This window comes from Protopterus annectens, chromosome 2.part1 (assembly GCF_019279795.1).
Source record: "Protopterus annectens isolate FY-2018-M chromosome 2.part1, PAN1.0, whole genome shotgun sequence".
NCBI classification, from domain to species: Eukaryota; Metazoa; Chordata; order Ceratodontiformes; family Protopteridae; genus Protopterus; species Protopterus annectens.
Window position 1 is genome coordinate 300,522,362 of NC_056729.1, and position 20,002 is coordinate 300,542,363.

At 42.9% G+C, this 20,002-nt stretch overlaps 1 protein-coding gene across 1 annotated transcript in view; it reads right to left on the reverse strand.

Annotated features, from left to right (window-relative positions):
- TBC1D1 (TBC1 domain family member 1) overlaps positions 1–20,002 on the reverse strand; it is a 2,608,647-nt gene that overhangs the window by 1,351,016 nt on the left and 1,237,629 nt on the right. The window contains exon 9 of the mRNA XM_044062143.1: positions 11,496–11,582. Coding sequence (XP_043918078.1) covers positions 11,496–11,582 — 87 coding nt within the window. The remainder of the gene's footprint in view (positions 1–11,495; positions 11,583–20,002) is intronic.

Sequence of the window (20,002 nt, forward strand, 5' to 3'; positions counted from 1 at the left end):
GCAAAATCATTCACACTGCCTACCTTCACCTGGCCACGGGCATCTGACACACTATCCCACTTGGGCATTGTTGACAAACTCAAGAGGTTGGGTACAAACCTGTATGTCTTCTGATGGATAGCCAACTGGCTCACAGACAGGACCCAAGAAGTTAGAATTGGGGAGTCCACCTTTACAAAGAGGCCAGTCACAAGTGGAGTCTCTCAGGGATCAGTCCTTGGACCGCTCCTTTTTCGTATTTACTTTTCAGAAGTCAAGGCCAATGACAGTGGTCTCTGGCTGACTAAATTTGCAAATGATTGCAAATTAGGAGCTGTCATTGAATCTCACACTGACACAAATGTTCTCCAGGAGGGACTGATACAGACAAACATCTGGTGTCAGTGTCATGGACTAAAACTAAATGCCAAGAAATGCATAATACTATCCTTTGGGAAGTCTTCCATCCCTGGTAACTATCATATTGACAACACACCCCTTAGAGATGACCCAGTAGTCAGGGACTTAGGGACACACACACATAGCAATCTAGCCTTTGATCATAACGTGTCTACAGTGGTGAGGAAATCATTCTATGCTGTGCAACTTATAAACAAAGGTAGGGCATCTAAGTCCAAGGAAGTCATTGTTCCACTGTATTCAGCAATCATTAGACCTATGAAGTACAATGCGCCCTTTGGTATGTACCTAACCAGGCATATCAAACAACTGGAATATCCATAGACGTTTCTCACTAAAAAAATACAGGGCATAAGTATTATGTCCTAAGTAGACCACCTAAATTCCCTATCCCTGTATTCTGTGTCCTACAGGCTTTTGAGGGGAGATCTATGCCTGGCAAACAGGGCATTGCTGACCCCACTCTGATGGACCTCCTGCATATCCACAAAGCAAACAGCACCAAAATTACCCATTCTGAAGACTTAAACCTTGCCTGTGATATAAATAGGACCTGCTGGAGAGATAGGTATGTATCCCAGAGACTTACCCCATCTATGAAACAGGCTCCCCATCCATGTGAAGCAGAGTTCCTCCCTAACAAAATTCAAGTTCAACTTAGACAACTGGATGGGAAACCAGAAATTCATCCCTGGTTTGGCACCTATGTCTCTAATGGACATAGGTAACCTGTAAATAGTTCATCTCCCAGGCCACTGCTTACACTTATCAAGGGTATCAGAACTTGTCAGAGATTTGGGATGCATAGCTAGGCTTAAAAAGGCCCTTGTGGTCGTTAGCCTAGTAAACACCTATGAACCTATAACAGACCCTGATGCAGCTGCCTGAGAAGAGGCATCAGCAGCATCACAGCTTCATTTGATTGAGTGGTGAGCCACCTCAAAAGCACAGCTCAATAAGAAAATGGTAGAAGTCTTAGCTTTGGAGACAGGCATGCCAGTCAAAATACCTTCAAGTTTAGACAGAACAGTCAGCACATACCTGGTCACACAGGTCTGGTAGTTTATGGCTCTGAAAGCCAGGGTGACAGAGGTATATACTTTTTTCCCATATCTGTCCATAGCCCTACTGCCCACGTCAGAGGAGAGAAATTTAGAAGACGACAACAATTTGGAAGATTTATTAGTAGAAAGAGAAATGACTGCAAGGTCAGAGGACGGACTCTTTTTAAAGAACAGTTGAGTCTTAGGCAACTTGCAAAACTTGTTAGGTTTCTTAGCATCAGGAAGCGGAGAGGGACTGCAGAATACCTGGCAGAGTCTGTAAGGGGGCATACTACCTATTTTGGACCTCAGACTTTGAGAACTTTCCCAATGAAAGTGTTCCATCACCTTTAAAATTGTGTCCCCAGAAGAAAGCCCCTCAATAAGAGAATTAGTAGAAAGAGCATCATCATCCTCCAAGAGGGGAAGGATATGCTAGTGACTTTCCCAGAATCCAAATCTACACCTTAATGAGAGGAGTCAGATTCCCTAAGCCTTTTAGAGGTTGTACAAGAAAAAGGAACAGCAGAAGAAACAGATAAACTCTGGGGGGAAGGGGGGTTAACACCATAAGGCTCTTGAAAAGACCCTGCATGAAATTCTGCCACTTTATGGAGATCTATGGCCACAGGAGCCACATGCTTAAACTTCTGTTTTTTTTTTTTTTTTTAAGTGTGTGTGTGTGGGGGGGGTTATTACTCAACAAACCTGGGGAGTCAGAACCATGTTTGACTTCAGTAAGTGAAACAGGAACTTCTTCCCTGGCAAGTATCTAGGGAATCCCCTAGGCCCTTTCAATATAATCAGACTACAGCTCCCACTTCTCATCTGTAGATGATGTATGTTCAGCCTCAGTGGACATGTGGGTAAACAACCCTGCATGTGCCTCCAACTGGGTCACAACAGAGGAAGCTGGTATCGGAAGCAGTTGGTCCTCAGGTTCTTCATCTGACTGGACAGAGATGTTTGACCGAGGCTGGACAGCAAAAGTCTCCAAGCATATCTTTTTGGACATCTTCTTAACAGGCAGCTTAATGTCTGAGTAAACAGATTTAGGAGCCATTGTTCCCTCGGCTAGCAACTTCAGACATTGGTTCTCCAAATAAACCCAAAGAGACAACAAGCAACTACGAAGCATTTTGGGTACAAAAGCCTGACAAACTTCACACTGAGTGTGTTCATTGTCTGCATCTTGGCAAAAAAGGCACTTGTCATGTCTATCTTTATGGGGAATCTGCCTCCCACATTCACAATTCCCCTTTCTGGATGGCACGTAAAAAGGTAACACAACAAAATAAAAGAAGGAAAGTCTCAGTTGGGGTACTTATCTGCTGAAAGTTTGGTAGCTGACAACATGCTGGACAATTTCATAGACCAAATTCAAAGAAGTAGTATTCACACTGGCAACAAATAAGTTCTGAGTATTAGGTGCTGGTACATCACTTTTGTACCTTATGTCCTGAACACAGGACATACTTTTGATGTACATTGCCTGGAAGGGCCTAAGGCTTTGCTATGCTGTCTGGACATATGGTTATTTAGTAAGGAATACTGCAAAAGTGATAAGTCAGAACATTCAAAAAGGTTGGATACTCCTGGATTTATACTGGATTTACATTAGTATGCATTAGTGTAATCTTAATATTCACTAGTCTGAGTTTTGAGCTGCAAAAATCTAGTCCATGCAGTCCTCTAACGTGGTCAGATTTGACCAAAACATCTGAGAAGTAAAGGTAAATATCACCAGCATAAAACTGCATACCTCCACCTCGAATGGCCTCCATGGTGGGCAGCATATACACCATGAGCAGCAAAGGTTCCAAGATTGAGCCCTGTGACATTCTACACTCTGAATGATAAGTACTAGAAGAAATAACTCCTGAGACCTCCTACTGTAAATAGCTTAAGATGTATGAGATAAACCAGTCAAGAATCATGTCAGAAAGACCACAATATGATACTAGGTATCAAAATAATATGCTCCATCATGTCCAAATGTGTTGGACAGATCAAGGAGTACCATGACAGAATATAACCTTGGAATTCAAGCCATCAGGATAAATAAACCAAATGAATGATGTCTCAATGCTGTACTTAGATCTAAAACCAGACGGACAAAAGTCAAAGAGCCCATGTTAATTTAAAAAGGACTATCTGGACGTACTTTCTCAATAACATAACTATAAAAGTAAAGTTATAGATGACGCAATAATTTTCCACTTTAGGTCCAGTGATTTTATTTATTTATTTTTTTTCAAAATGGGAGTGAAAAATGCCTCTTTTAATATAGAAGGAAATAAAGCATTCTAACAAATGACTGCACAAACTGAGGAACTATTCATCCCACTGAATCAAGGCAATATTTTACTTGCCTTGTTAGACTGGTATCCAGCCCATAGTAACTAGAACACTAAAAAGAAACTATAATCAGTACAGGCAAAGTCAGTCCTGCAGAAATCAAGTGTCTCACCTCAAGAGATACTGCAGCACAACATGGGGGAATGACTGCATGATCTTTGCAATCTTATCTGCAAAAAATGAAGTTTCCTTATAATGAGAGGATGAAAAGAAAATCCACTAGTGGTAAGCCAGATTGGGCTGCACAGCAAACTGAACTGCCAAACAGAAATAACACAAATACCACCAGACATGTAGAATGCCTTCTTACATGACATTTTCATCTGATATGCCAAATAATAGGCTTGCATTTCTTTAGCGCAGAGTATAGGATGTGTTTTGATGACAATTGTCATTTTCAAGATCCAATATGTGTTAGAAAAGAACTGATGAATACAGGGGCTGGGCATGCTTTCCCAGTCTAGAGTGTTAAGTTGTAAGAAATACCAGTACAATGTGCAATCTTACTTTGAGATGACTGCTAAGCACTTCATTTAACCTTACAATTTCCTTTGAGATGATTCTTTCAGCAGTTAATGTAACAAAAGAGAAGAATCCCAAATAGTTCTTTTAGACTAACTCAGGGTGGTAGAGTGCTAAAACAGGGTTTCCCTGCAACACAAACCTACCAAAGTCTGCCTAACCAGCTTCTGTTTTGGGCACCAAGCTTGAACTGTTTGGTAACTGTAAGGACAAAAAAATCAAACTGAAACTTCAAAAAAGTCCTTGGCATAGACATTCTTACAAAAGTACCACATGTGGTACCAGATCAAGCAAAATAATTATCCTTGATGATGTTGGTCAGTGTTCAGTTGCACTGTAACAACAAAAGTCAAATAATAGGCAAACCAATTTGTAAAGCTTTGTCTAGTCACAAGCAAACCTGGTTTGTCCTTTACAAAGAAGACAAATGGACTGACAAGTTTTCTAATACTTGTGATTTTTCCCCAGGTCATAACCAAGGTGCCTATGTGCACAAAAGGTGCACAACAGTTTTTTTTTTTTTTTATGTCCTGTTTGGACAAAGCATTCCCAGTTTTATAGTTCAGTAGACTCAAGCTGAAATCACTTCAGACATGAAACAAGCTGGTGCCCACAGTTATTCGATAAGAATGGAAACTATCTAATTTATTGCTCATTGAAGCATGCATTTAGAATAAATTATTGCTGAGAATACTGTTAGACAGAAAAAAGACTGTTTTTCTTTTTTCATTAAACCTTACATCCCCTACACATGTTCAATTTATCTGAGGGAAGAGAGCATGCAATAGCCAGGCCATACTGGTCATCCCTCACTTTCGCCAGGGGAGATGCCAGCAAGCAGTCTTACCCCTTTATGTCTTTCCTTCCCTAACTGATTCCACCAGTGCAGCAACAAAATTGCTGAAAAACCTGTGGATACCTAGGGCACCTCTCTGTAAGCAAATATAAGGTGGGGCAAATTTGTCCCTCTCCCTCTTAAAAGTACAGTTGTGTACACTTACCATAAATGTAGATGTTCGAGTGTATTCACTGTTGCAGTTATCACACTTAGGGTTATCTGCCTGCAGGTAGCCCACAGTCGGCCCGAATACCAGAGTCTTGGGATTTCTGCATCGGATGCTGTCGCTTCTTCCATGATGTCAGGTCGTCAGGGGTATAAAACAGACAACCAATGCCATTACATCAGTTTTTCTTGCCCCAGAAGTCAGGAGTCCCCAAACAGGAAGCTAGTGTATGGTGGGGAACACCACCAGTAAAAAGTAAATACAACTGCCATTAAAAATGGCTATAGAGAGGAGAGGTAGAAAGGATAGAGAAAACCAGGGGGCTGGAGAGAGGGAAACCAGGACTGCAACAGTGAATACACTCGAACATCTACATTTATGGTAAGTGTACACAAATGTACTATGTTCTTCGTGTTTCACTGTTACAGTCATCACACTTGGGTTGATTCCCAAAGCTGAGGAAGGGTGGAGGCAGTCAAGAAGTGTTGGTGCTAGCTAGCAGGCCTTGTAAGACTGCTGTAGTAAATCCAGCTCTGGATTTAGAAAAAATAGGTAAGTAGTAATGCTTGGTGAAGGTGTGTACAGAACTCCAGGTTGCTGCTTCCAGAATGTCCCTGGTAGGGACTCCCCTGAGAAATGCTGTAGAGGTGGAAGTAGCCCCAGTGGAATGTGGTCTGATCCTCTGTGGTGTAGGTTTTCCATGGTGCTTGTAGCAGAAATGGATGCAGTGTGCTATCCATTTGGAAATTGTTTGTTTTGAAATGGCCTTGCCCTCTGCCCCTGTAGTAAAGCTGACTAGCAGCTGGTCACATTTTCTGAAAGGTTTAGTTCTGTCAAGGTAGAACCTGAGCTGACTGTGCACGTTCAAGGAGTGCAGGATCCTTTCCCCTTTATTCTGAGGATTAGGGAAGAAGGTTGGCAAATGGATGGATTTGTTTAGAGCCACAATGGACACCACCTTAGACATAAAGGACGGGTTAGTCCTGAGGGAAACCCTGTCAGCATGGAAAATAATGAAGGGTTCCATAGCCATTAGTGCCTGTAACTCTCACTCTTCTTGCTGACGTTATGGCTAAAAGCAAGGTTGTTTTTCAAGAGAGGAATTTTAACTCTGTTGAAGCAGCAGGTTCAAAAGGGGAAAGCGTGAGCTTTTCCAGTACAAAGTTAAGGTCCCAGGCAGGGGTGGGTGCTCTCCTAGGGGGCCTTAAGTTGTTAGCCCCTCTCAGGAACTGTTTGATGAGAGGGTGAGGAAAAAGAGGTGGCTCAGTATTATAATGAACTGAGATGGCAGAGGCATGAATCTTAATGGAGGAGAAGGACAGGCCTCTGTAGAGTAGCTCTGCTAGGTAATCCAGGATTAGCAGTAAGGAGGGCACTGCTGTGTCCTTTCATTGAGACTGGTTCCAAGAACAATATCTTTTTCACTTTTCAGCATAGGATTTCCTAGTACTAGGCGTTCTGGCTTCAAGAATGATGTCCAGCACCTGTTTGCTGAGGGTTTCTGGTGGTGTATTCAGGGGATAATCCAGGCTGTAAGGTCTAGGGTTTGCAACCGTGGATGCAAAATCTGTCCCTCCTGCTGAAACAGCATGTTAGGATTCTGGTGAAGGTGTCAGGGTGGCACTGTTGTCAGACTGCGTAAGAGTGGGTACCAGTGCTGGCGTGGCTAGTCTGGGGCAATAAGAATTGCCCTTGGTCTGTCCTGTTTGATCTTGAGTAGTACTTTTGAGAGGAGGGGCAGAGGGGGAAAGGCATAAATTGAGAGGTTTTCCCATTGGAAGAATAGGGCATCCACCTTCCAGGCCCTGCTGTGAGGGTTTCTGGTGCAGAATTTGCTCAACTTGTGGTTCTTGGGGGAGGCAAACAGGTCCACCCTCCAGTGTCCCCACCTCTGTATTAGAAGGTTGAAGGTGTTGGGCTCCAATTTCCATTTGTGTGGGTCTATGAGATTTCTGCTTAAGCCGTCTGCCAGTGAATTTTGTTTGCCTGGCAAGAACTGAGCTTGTAGATGCACTTGGTTGCTCAAGGCTGAGTTTCACAGGGCCATGGCTAACCTGCAGAGTGGGTAAGAATGGGTTCCCCCCTGCTTGTTTATGTACCATATAACTGTGGTGTTGTCTGTTCTTATCAGCAGCTGTCCTGGAAGGATTAGGTATTTGAAGGCTGTCAGAGCATTCTGTACAGTTAGCATCTCTTTTTGATTGATGTGCAGGACAATTTGGCCTGGGCTCCAGTGGTCCTGAATGCATTTGCCTGCCATGTGATCCCCCCATTCAGAGTGTGTGTGTGTGTGTGTGTGTGTGTGTGTGTGTGCGTGCTTGTGATCTCAGGAGACGTAACTAATTCAGCTAAATCTAAGGCAAGTTTACCTCTCGACTTCAGAAGGTGAGAAATGAAGCAAAACTCTGGTCCATGCCATTTCCTATCTCATGATTTGTAGTATCTTCAGTAGCCAAGATGTCAATTGCTCACAATTTAGTTTCCATGCTTCTAAACCTAGTGATCAAGAGCAGTTAGTATTAACAATGATACTACAATTACAGTGCTGTGTGTGTGTGTGTGTGTGTGTGTGTGTGTGTGTGTGTGTGTGTGTGTGTGTGTATGATGTGCGTGCTCGTGATGTTAGGAGAGGCAACTAATGGATGAGCTAAACCTAAGGCAGTTTTATTTCTCAACTTCAGAAGGTGTGAAATGAAGCAAAACTCTGGTCCAAGCCATATGTCTGATGTCCAGGAATGTGTTATAACTGGAATGATTTTTAAGGAGTAAAATATCAGTTGCTTCAGTATCCCGACTTATTTATTGCTTTCATTTGTATTTGAATCAGACTTCATCATAATACACTGATCTCTACAAAACAACATCAAATAACTTGTTTAGATCATGTGATAATCACTCAATCATGCGACTCACAATAAAAATAAATATTTATATAAATTGCATAAACTAGACCGTATCACAACTCTTTTCCAAATAGTATATCTATATAAGTTAAATTAAATGAATAAAATAAAATAATTACAACCTCGTTGCCCACAGCTGTAATAGAGTATTTTTTGAAATAAAATTATTAAGACCTGGTGGCAGATTCGGATCCAGCACTAGGCGACCTAGGCAGTCTCCTAGGCCCCCATTGGCTGGGAGGGGCCCACTGGTCAGGTGGCTGCCACAACATTTATTTTTTAATTTACAATTTAAAAAAAATTACAAGTCTTCTTTAAGAGTGTTCATCTTTTAGAATGCCCAGTGCATGCAACGTTTACATTTCGCCATGCATCCGCACACACCTACTGTTGCTTGTTTCTTCTATTCCACATGCAAGCATGGAATTTAAACACATGACTATTCCATTCCTGCTTCTTCAACAGAATGTTATCGGAAGCATAACTGGTAAGGTAAAATTTTGTGTGTGTGTATATGTGTCTGTGTGTGTGTGTGTGTGTGTGTGTGTGTGTGTGTGTGTGTGTGTGTGTGTGTGTGTGTGTGTGCGCCTGTGTGAAATGCCCTAGCTAGGGCTGACAGGTTAGTTAATTTAACCAGGCTCAAACTCTGTACCTTAGTTACAGGAAATAAGAGCATGAATACTCTATAACAACTAACAGACTATGAGTTTCAGTGCATTTTCAAGTAATTGTGAGTTTCGGCACATTTTCAAAGAAATGTGAGTTTTAGCACATTTTCAAAGATTGTGAATTTCAGTACAATTTCAAGGACTGTGAGTTTCCGTAGATATTCATGCAAATGTAAGCTTCAGTACATTTTTAAGGAATTGTGAGCTTCAGTGCATTTTCAAGGAATTGTGATCTTCAAGGGTAGAGAAGTTTACTGCTGCTCATGCTAAGTCTGTTTTCAATGAACCTGTTGGTTTGCTATCCATTTCCTATTGCATTATTACCAGCTTACCAATTTTTGTAATGTAACATAGGCAATTTATTATTCAAGGGCAGCAGGCACAAAATTTGTAGATAAAACACAGAAACAAATGTGTTTGCTAGTAGCAACTTCTTCATTAGTTACAGATTTCTTTAACGCAGAATCATTCAGATGACTTTTACTTCTGCAGAGATTGTGTATATCTACTGATATTGGTGGATTGTAATGACAGAAGTTTGAATGTTCTGAAATGGCGAGTTTTGTCATTATTGCCTCATACATTTTGTTTCATTGCTTACTAGAAAAATGTTCAAAACTACAAGTTTAAAACACAGTAACAAGTGGTGCTGTATTATACAAGGAGTATAACTTAATACAGTTAGGAAGGTGAATTAAAGAACACATGCTGCTGATGTAGAGGGGGGATGGGGCGTTGCTGCACGGGGGCCAGATCCATTACCCTGCCTAGGGCCCCACTGGACAATGATCCGGCTCTGCCTGGTGGGTTACACCAGTGAGGGCAATTTTTCTAATACAAAAAAAAATGTTTTTGTCACCACAGCAACTGACACTGTCTGAAAAGTGCTTTAGTATTGTCATGCTTATGAACACTATATAAATGTTCACATACTCTACATTTGTCATTCAGTCTTGCCCACATAAAAAGTTGGACAAGACTGACATGCCACTAAATGCACCACACTAAACGTATTTCAATATCTACTTACATACTGAATCTCCTTAGGTTAATTTGTAACTTACACTTATGTAGTTTCATTAATAAAACTATGTTGCAAGCCCCATAGTCTCCATCAGGATGCTGACAGAAGACCACAAGTCCATACTCACCCCCTTCAATTTAAGACAGAAATGGTCACCAACCATTTAATCACTGCCCCAATCCCAGCTAACCAGTCAGAAAATGAACAACTAAATTAGTCTAGTTTCTAGTACTGCAGACAGGAGTTCTCCAATTGTGCCATCTGGCCTAACTTGAATATTTAAGGGGTAGGGTCTTAGTCTACTATATATTCATTTGGACAAAGATTTTCTCAAGGAACCTAACCTTAACAATCAATCAACTCCTTTACAGAGCAAATGAATGTCACTAAATGCAATGATTTGCTGCAAGGTGTACCTTCATAGAAGACAGTACAGCTGTAAAACAACTTGTTACAACAGTAATTATTTAAGAGATGGACTTTCGATGGGTTCTGTAATCTCTATTCCTTCCTTCCCACCTTTTAGATTAAGCTCCCCTTTAGAAATTTCGGACATTAGTGAAAAAACCAAATAACAATTTTAGGTTACAAGGAAAATTAGCAGAGAAACTTTGTAACTGTTCCATTAAAGATGTTATGCAAAGGAACTGTTACTGGTGGCTGCCAGTCTCTGTGCTCAATACTAATGAGAAAGACATCCACTGAATTTACGCCAATGACTGGGATAAGAGTACATGTAAAAACTGTTGAAACAGATTATCTCAAACAGCTTATGGGTTCCATTGTTAAACTTGTTGCACATACATAATTTCTTACCACAAAGCATGACTGATAACTGAACTCTTCATCAGGCCTGCTAAACATTTTAAGGGATAAGGCATTAGCTTTAGCCCTGTTAACTGATTTGATAAGAGTAACAGTGCAGGCACATGGAATCAAATTGCTTTTTCCCCTTTTACTAGCTCAGCTATTTGATTACATTGACATCAATGCACAACAATATGCTCCATTCACTACTACGGTTAATTATAAGCAGGCATTTACTTAGTAACAGAGATAAAACAACTAAAACTGAGATCTTTAGAAAAGGGTAGCAGCAAACTACATAGGAAAATAGGGAATCGTGAACAATACATACAGGAGAGGGATGAGGTTTAAAAGAAGGCAGGACTTAAGTCAGCTATGTAATATTTGTAATATTTGACTGAAAATGATTGGGTAGATTGTAAGTGATGTATAGAGTTTGCAGCTGGCAGTGTGTCAGTATGGTTTGTGATGTAAAATACTTGCAACTACGATTGCGTCGGTGTGGTTTGTTTTCATTTATATAAATGTATCATTGCTTATCTTATAAGTGATGATTTAATAAAGATGTTTCTTGTTTAAAAAAAGGAGAGGAAATGAATAATTTATTAAATATTGCTTGGGTTACATGATATATAGCAATATATGTGAAGTATAATGTTTGTAAACATGAACTTGTTAATACAGTTTGATTACTTTTATATAAATGTTAATTTGCCTATGTCACAAGTAATAATTCAATAAAGGTTAAAAAGCAGGCATTTACTCACCTTGCTAACACTGTTTAATGTATTAGAAAACATACTTTCAGAGTCAGTTGAATCCACGCTTTCTTGCTGGCCTTTAAGCTTGTTGCTCTGTAAAAAACATATGATAATAATACACTAAGGGATATGAAAACTACTTGAAATAAAAAAGACAAAATCCTACAAATAGAGTTAAGCATTTAACGCATAGTTAATTCCACAAAATCATGTAGTTAATTCCACAAAAGTCTGAAGAATACTGTAGGGTTCTTCAAGAGACATGGAGTGCGAAAAAATAAAACACAAGTAACTCTTTATCACATGCAGTATGTACATACAAAAATGATATCATCTAGGATGTCTTTTGGTAGTTTAAAATTGACTATCTTAAAAGTAATATGCAAACAACAAACTTCAAGACAACAAAGGTGAAAAATGAAGCTAAATAACTACAGTATCATAAATCACTAAAGGAGAGCTCTCATGCTGGAAAAGAAAAATAATAATAATTTGACAACATCGTCTGTTTCCCTGGGATATATGTATGTGACTATAAAGCATGGAAAAGTTGCCTGTTTTGATAAAAAAGGAGACCATTTTTCAAATGACAAGTCATAAAGTACAGTTGTGTACACTTACCATAAATGCAGATGTTCGAGTGTATTCACTGTTGCAGTCATTACATTTGGGTTATCTGCCTGCAGGTAGCCCTCAGCTGGCCTGAATACCAGAGTCTTGGATTCCTATGTCGGATGCTGTCTCTTCTTCCATGACGTCAGGTCGTCAGGGGTATAAAACATGCAGCTGATGCCATTACATCAGTTTTTCTTGCCCTAGATGTCAGGTGCCCCCACAAAGGGAAGCAATTATATGTTATGTTACACCTCCATCAAAAAGCAAATACACCAGAAAGCTTAAAACAAGAAGCAAAGGTAGAGCCAAGAGAACTCAGGGGGATGGAGGGAGGGTAACCAGGACTGTAACAGTGAATACACTCAAACATCTACGTTTATGGTAAGTGTACACAACTGTATTATGTTCTCCGTGTTTCACTGTTGCAGTCATTACATTTGGGTTGATTCCCAAAGCTAAGGAAGGGATGAGGAAGTTAGAGAGCATTAGGGCCAGCTATTAAGCCCTGCAAAACTGCAGTGGCAAATCCAGCTCTGGATTAAGAAAAAATAGGCATGAGGTAATGCTTGGTGAAGATATGTACAGAACTCCAGGTAGCAGCTTCTAGGATGTCCCTGGTAGAGACCCCTCTGAGAAAGGCTGTTGAGGTAGATGCAAAACTGGTGGAATGTGATCTTATCCCCCGTGGGGTAGGTTTTCCATGGTGCTTATAGCAGAAATGAATGCAATGGGCTATCCATTTAGAAATGGTTTGCTTTGAAATGGCCTTCCCCTCTGCCCCTGCAGCAAAGCCAACTCGCAGCTGTTCAGATTTTCTGAGAGGCATGTCCAAAATAAAATCTAAGTTGTCTGTGCACGTCTAAAGAGTGCAGAATTCGCTGTCCTTTGTTTTGTGGATTCGGGAAAAAAGGTAGGCAAATGAATGGACTGATTTTGGGCCACACTAGACACCACCTTGGGCATAAAGGAAGGGTTGGTCCTGAGGGAAACCCTGTCAGCATGGAAGATAATAAAGGGCTCCATTGCCATGACAGCCTGTAATTCAGACACTCTTCTTGCTGAAGTGATGGCTAGAAGGAAAGCTGTTTTCCAAGAAAGGAATTTCAACTCTGCAGTTGCAGCTGGTTCAAATGGAGGGAGAGTGAGCTTTTCCAATACAAAGTTAAGGTCCCAGGCTGTAGAAGGGGCTCAGCTGGGGGGGGTCTTAAATTTTTATCCCCTCTGAGGAAATGCTTTAACAGGGGGTGAGAGAAGAGGAGTGGTTCAGTACTATAATGTGCTGAAACTGCTGAGGAATGAATTTTAACTGACGAGAAAGATAAGCCCTTGTGGAGCATTTCTGTTAAGTACTGAAGAATATGAGGTAAGCTGGGCACCGTAGTGCCCATACCCTGGGTATGGCTCCAGGAACAGTATCTTTTCCACTTTTCAGCATAGGATGTTCTAGCTCTAGGTCTCCTTGCTTCCAGAATGACATTTAGCACCTGCTTACTGAGGGATGCTATTGGAGAGCTCAAGGAATTAGCCAGGCTGCAAGGTTCAGGGTTTGAAGCTGAGGGTGCAGAATCTGGCCTGCCTGCTGGGACAGCAGGGAAGGTGTCTGAGGAAGGTGCTATGAGTCCAGCAGTATCATGCTGCGCAAGAGGGGGTACCAGTGCTGGTGGGGCCCAGTCTCGTGTAATAAGTATTGTCCTTGGTTTGTTCTGTTTGATCTTTAGCAGAAACTTCGAGGGGAGAGGCAGAGGGGGAAAGGCATAAACTGAGAGGCTTTCCCAGGTAAAGGACAGGGCATCCACTTTCCAAGCTTGATTGTGGGGAGTCCTTGAGCAGAATTTGTCCAATTGGTAGTTCTGGGGGAGGCAAACAGGTCTCTCTCTGGAGTCCCCCATTTGTTCCTCAAGAGGCTGAATATTTTTGGTTCCAGTTTTCATTCGTGTGGGTCCATGAGATTTCTGCTTAGGTCGTCTGCCAGTGAATTTACCTTGCCTGGCAGGAAATGAGCTTGTAGGTGCACTTGGTAGCTCAAGGCTGTGTTCCACTGAGCCATGGCTAGTCTGTAGAGAGGGTATGAGTGGGTTCCCCCCTGCTTGTTTATGTACCACATAACTGTGGTGTTGTCTGTCTTTACCAATAATTGTCCTGGAAGGATGTGGTCTTTGAAGGCTGTCAGGGAATTCTGTACAGCTAACATTTCTTTTTGGTTGATATGCAGGTGCATCTGACTCTGGTTCCATCTGCCCTGAATACACTGCCCTGCCAAGTGAGCCCTCCATGCATAGTCTGATGCGTCTGTTGTTAGGGTTTGGGTGCCAGGGGGTAGATTGAAAGGGAGCCCCTTGCTGTGGTGGCAGGCCTCTGCCCACCAAAGGAACTCTGTCTTTATACAAGGAATGATAGGAATCATTGACTCCAGGTCCTGAGAATGTTGACACCATAGGCTTTTTAGATACCATTGTAGTTTTCTCATATGCAGTCTTGCATATGGAATTAGTAGAATGCAAGAGGCCATGAACCCCAGGGCTTGCAAAATTTTCCTTGCAGATAGCTGGGTCTTTGTGGCCAGTAGTTTGAAGTAGGTTGTCAAATAAACTTGTTTCTTTGGCGTGAGGTAAGCCATCTGGGAAGTTGTGTTCAAGATTGCTCCCAGGAATACAATCTGTTGGCAGGGTACCAGATGAGATTTCTTTTCGTTTATGAAGTACCCCAGCGAGGTTTCTTTATGAATGCCAGGTGTTTTAACAGCATGTCCTGGCTTTCTGCCTGAATCAGACCTTCGTCCAGGTATGGGTATATTTTAATATTTTTCTGCCTGCAAAATGCAATGGCTGGAGCTAGACACTTTGTGAATACCCCAGGCGCAGTAGATAAGCCAAAGGGAAGTGCATGGAGCTTGCCCTGAAGCGTAGGCATTTCCTGCAAGATTCCCTTATTGGAATGTGCAGGTAAGCTTCCTTTAAGTCTATGTTTGCCAACCAGGCATCTTTGCCTACCATAGGAAGCAGCTGTTGAAGTGTTAGCATTTTGAATTTTGGGATTACTAAAAAGGTGTTTAGAATAGAGAAGTCCAGGATAGGACGCCATGAGCTGTCTTTCTGGGTACCAGGACAAGTCTTGAGTAAAAACCTTGTCCCCTTTCTTCTGCTGGGACAGGTTGAATAGCCCTGATACTTAGAAGAGAGCGAACCTGCTGTTGAGCCTCTGCCCACTGATTTGGGGGTAGGTCTGGCCAACCGTTTGGGGTTGGTAGGGTGTGGAAGTGGAATCTGTATCCCTGGGAAACTATATTTAAAACTCATTTGTCCTGGGTAATGAGTTCCCAGTTTTTTGCATGCAGGGTGAGCTTTCCTCCTAAAGGAGCAGGCAGTTGAGCAGGGCTTGGAAGGGTTAAGGTTAAATCATTGTGACATTTTTCTGTAGGGGGTTGTCTTACTACTTCCTGTTTTGGAAGTGGGGGCACCCCACTGCCTAGGCCAGTGTGTAGCCTGAGACTGTAACCTAGGTGGTCTGCTGTTCCTGGGTTTGGACTGAGAAGGCCTGGAAGAGACTGGAAAGGACCAATTCTTTGAAGGCCAATGCCTACTAAATCTTGGAGGCTGTACTTGCAGAAAATCTTTAACAGTTTGCATGGATTTAGCTTTTTCCTCCATCTTTTTGAGGACGACTTCTGCTTTGTTGCCAAACAGGTGGTCTTGGTTTAAGGGAGCATCCAGTAATTTAGCTTTAACATGATCTGCCAAGTTTTGCTCTTTAAGCCAAGCATGTCTTCTAAGTACAGACCCAGTGACAGCAGCCCTGCAAGATGCTTCTAAAGAGTCAAAACCACATTACAAAGTATGTTTACCAACTTGTTCAGCAGAATGCATTAAATTAGAAGTTATGTACCTACCATAACGTTCCATGTTAGTTGTCTTCTCTCGCCTTCTTTCTTGCTGGATGGGTTCGGAGCCGATCCTCGGCTCCGACTCGGCACTTGCTTAGCTTGAGAACTCCTTTTACCAGCTCGAGGCAACCCTATATCCCATGATGCAAGGCGAGACTACCTCAGATCTCGTTTGGTAGCTATAATACCCTGCTAAATAAAACTACTCCCAAAGGAAGAGCAAAGACAAACCTAGTACAACCAGGTAAAGAGTTCTTAAGATAGACTCTTCTACTGAAGACTCAGGAGAGAAAAAACCTGAGAAAGAGGAACCCTTCAAGATCTGTCCAGGCCAGGGGGAAGACAACTAACATGGAACGTTATGGTAGGTACATAACTTCTAAATGTTAAGTTGTCAATCCATTCTGCTGAATGGGACCACGTCCCTAGCACCTGTATCCCGGGTGGCTCAATGGAACAGACTCTTGAGTACTGTGGAACCAAAACTGGCTCTGTCCCTGGAGGCCAAATCTAATTTGTAATGAGAGACAAAGGTATGAGGAGTGGCCCAAGTAGCTGCTGCACAAATGGTATCAATGGGTAGCCTATCCTGAAAAGCTGTAGAAGTGGATAGGCTCCTGGTTGTTTAGAGGGTAGTTGCTTGCCTCTGAGCGATACACGTAAGAAATGGTGGAAGATAACCATCTGGATAAGGTCACTTTAGATACTGGGAGACCTTTCCTGTTTTCTGCATAGGAGACAAATAATTGGTCTGATTTCCTGAATTGTTTAGTTCTATGCAAATAATACCTGAGCTGACGATGGACATCCAAAAAATGAAGCATTTGTTCAGCTCTGTCAGAATAATTTGGGAAAAAACTGGTAGATCGATGGATTGATTAATATTAGTTTGAGAAACAACTTTGGGGAGAAATGATGGATTTGTTCTCAAGGATACCCTGTCCTTGTGAAAAACCAAGTAAGGGGAACGGATGCAGAGAGCTTGAATCTCGGATACCCTTCTTGCTGAAGTGACAACCAGTAAGAATTTAGTTTTCCAGGTCAATAACTTCAAGGAGCATGAAGCAGACGGTTCGAAGGGTGGTAAAATCAAGGATGCTAACATTAAATTCAGATCCCATTGTGGAGGAGGATGTTTTATTGGAGGCTTCAGGAGGAAAAACTCCTCTTAGAAAAGCTTTGCATAGTCTATGTGACATAATGTTATGATCTAACATGATATTTGGAAATAGCCGCCAGTTGAACTTTGACTGTTGATGAAGAAGATCCTGACTGAAAAACTTCAGCTAGAAAATCTAAAACAGAATACACAGGTGCAGTAAAGGGATCAATGTGCCTGGAGTTTGCCCAAAGCGCCACTTGCTAGCATAAACCGTTCTGGTGGACGACTTCAAAGAAGCTATTAAGATATCTCTGACAGGATCAGAGATCATAGGAAGCCTGGCTAGGGAAGGAAGAGGAGCAACCAAGCAGTGAGGTTGAGAGAACGAATGGCCCGGCGCTGTTGACCCGATTGGTGGATCAAAAGATCCGGAACTGGGTCCAGATGCCAGGGCTGCACCAGGAGGTGACGATGCAGAGTCGGAAACCAAATTTGTCGAGGCCAGTAAGGGGCAATGAGAATCAACTTGGCCCTCAAGACGGTAGCTTTCTGAATGACTTGTGGAATTAAGGGGAAAGGAGGAAACAGAAGTCCCGCCAATCCTGGGTTACAGAGTCTCTTAGGGGTTGGCCTGGTAGGGGAAAGAGGGTGAAGAAGTCCGGGCATTTGTTGTTTTGGGGTGTAGCAAAAAGATTGCAACAAGGGGTGCCCCACTTCAGAAATATCTTGTCCACTATTGATTGATTGAGAGACCACTCGTGAGGCATGAGAATGGCTCTGCTCAGTCTGTCCGCTAAGAGGTTGGACCTGCCGGGGATATGCGTTGCTATCAGAAACCGATGAGAGGAGACTGCCCATTGCCAAAGTCTGAAAGCTTCTCGACACAAAGGATAGGACCTGGTCCCGCCCTGCTTGTTGATGTACCAGACCACAGACATGTTGTCCGTTTGAACTGCAATAGTCCCCGTGGGAAGAAAGTCGTTGAGGGCTTGCAACGTTAAAAGCACCGCTCTCATCTCCAGGACATTTATGTGCAGATGGTATTCGATGGGTTGCCAAGTCCCGTGGACCATCCTACCCTGATAATGCCCCCCACACCCGATCAGAGAGGCATCCGTAGTGACTGTGGCAACTGGAGGAGGGGGAACAAATGGTCGGCCCTGATGAAGTAGAGGGGAAGACATCCACCAGGTTAGATGAGTCCTGCACGATTGTGTAACTAAGATTTCGTGCCTCATAGGAAGGTTCTGGAACGACCACTGAGTGAATAACATCCACTGCAGAAGACGCATGTGGAAGCGAGCTAATGGTAAAAGTACAATGGCCGCAGCCATAAGACCTAGAACTTTCAGAACCAATCTGGCTTTGACTTTGCTGCTCTGCAATAAAATCCGAACGTATTTTTGGATGTCCAGAATTCTCTGATCTGTTAGTCTGGCTAACAAATTGACGGTGTTTAATTCTGCGCCTATAAAGGTGATAGACTGGCAAGGCAGCAGAGAAGATTTTTCGAAATTCACCGATATCCCCAAACTTTTGCAAAGCTGCAGAGTGTAGTCTCTGCTCTGAAGAAGCTGATGCTTTGTGGTGGCGGAGAGGAGCCAGTCGTCTAAATAAGGAAACACCTGGAATCCTTGACGTCTCAGATGAGCTGTGACCACTGCCATGCATTTGGTAAACACTCTGGGGGCTGAAGTGAGGCCAAAGGGCAGGGCTCTGAATTGATAATGACTGGTCCCTAGCCGAAAGCGGAGAAACCTCCTGGAGCACCTGTGTATCTTTATGTGATAGTACGTGTCCTGAAGGTCTATCGAGCACATCCAGTTGTCCTTGCCCAGAAAGGGCAGAATGGACTGAAGCGTGACCATCCGGAATCTTGCCTTCTTGACAAATCTGTTTAGATTGCTCAGGTCTAAAATAGGTCTCCAATCTCCTGTCCTTTTGGGGACCAAAAGAATCTCAGTAGACGCGGATCCTACTTGGTCTGCTGGAACAGTCTGGACGGCTCTTTTTCTAGGAGCTTTGAAACCTCCTGTTTTGCCAAATCCCTTTGACCGGGTGAGATGTCTGGAAGGGATTGGTGAGGTACGGGAAGGGGATTTTGTAACCCTCGGATATGATCGACTGTACCCACATATCTTGTGAAAGGGAACACCAGGCTACTGGGTACAGCGATATCCTTCCCCCGACTGCCTCCAAGGGTGGACAGTCGGGCAACACCTCAGGGATGCTGAAAGGGCTTCTCAGGAAGAGACTCCCTGTTGCCCTGATTCTGAGGACCCCCCCTGCCTCCAGGGCGGCGTCTATTATTGTTACCCCCTCTGCCTCTGGGGGTAAACTGACCACGCGTGTCCGGCGCTGATCCTTGGGCTTTACGGAACCACATCTTTCCTCCTTTCTGACCCTTGGGATAGGGTCTAGAAGGGGTGGAAAATGGACTCCAACGGCAGAAAGAGTTTTGCCGTCTTGCTCACACCTGGTCAAGGTTTCCTTCACCTGAGGTCCGAACAAAGCCGAACCATCAAAGGGGGTATTGGTGAAGGACGCCTTAAAGGGGTCCGCGAAATTACAAAGCCGCATCCAGGCTTGACGTCTAAGAGCCACTCCTGTGCCTGCGCTCCATCGGCTGCATAGGATATGAGCCGCATGGAGGAGTTGGTTAAAGAATTTAGGATTGCTAGCTGTGAGGCAATCTTGTCTTGAGCCCCAGCAGCTGAAGGATCCTGAACCACTTCACCTAGTTCCTTGAGAATATCTCTTTGAAGTCTGGTGAAATGACAAAGGTAGTTCAGCAAACGCATAGCAAAGGTCGCTGAAGAAAACATCCGCTTGCCATACCTGTCCATGGTCCTAGAATCTTTGTTAGGAGGATGGACAGGCACTGAAGGATCCGCAAGTTCCTTCTTGGTGGCCGCC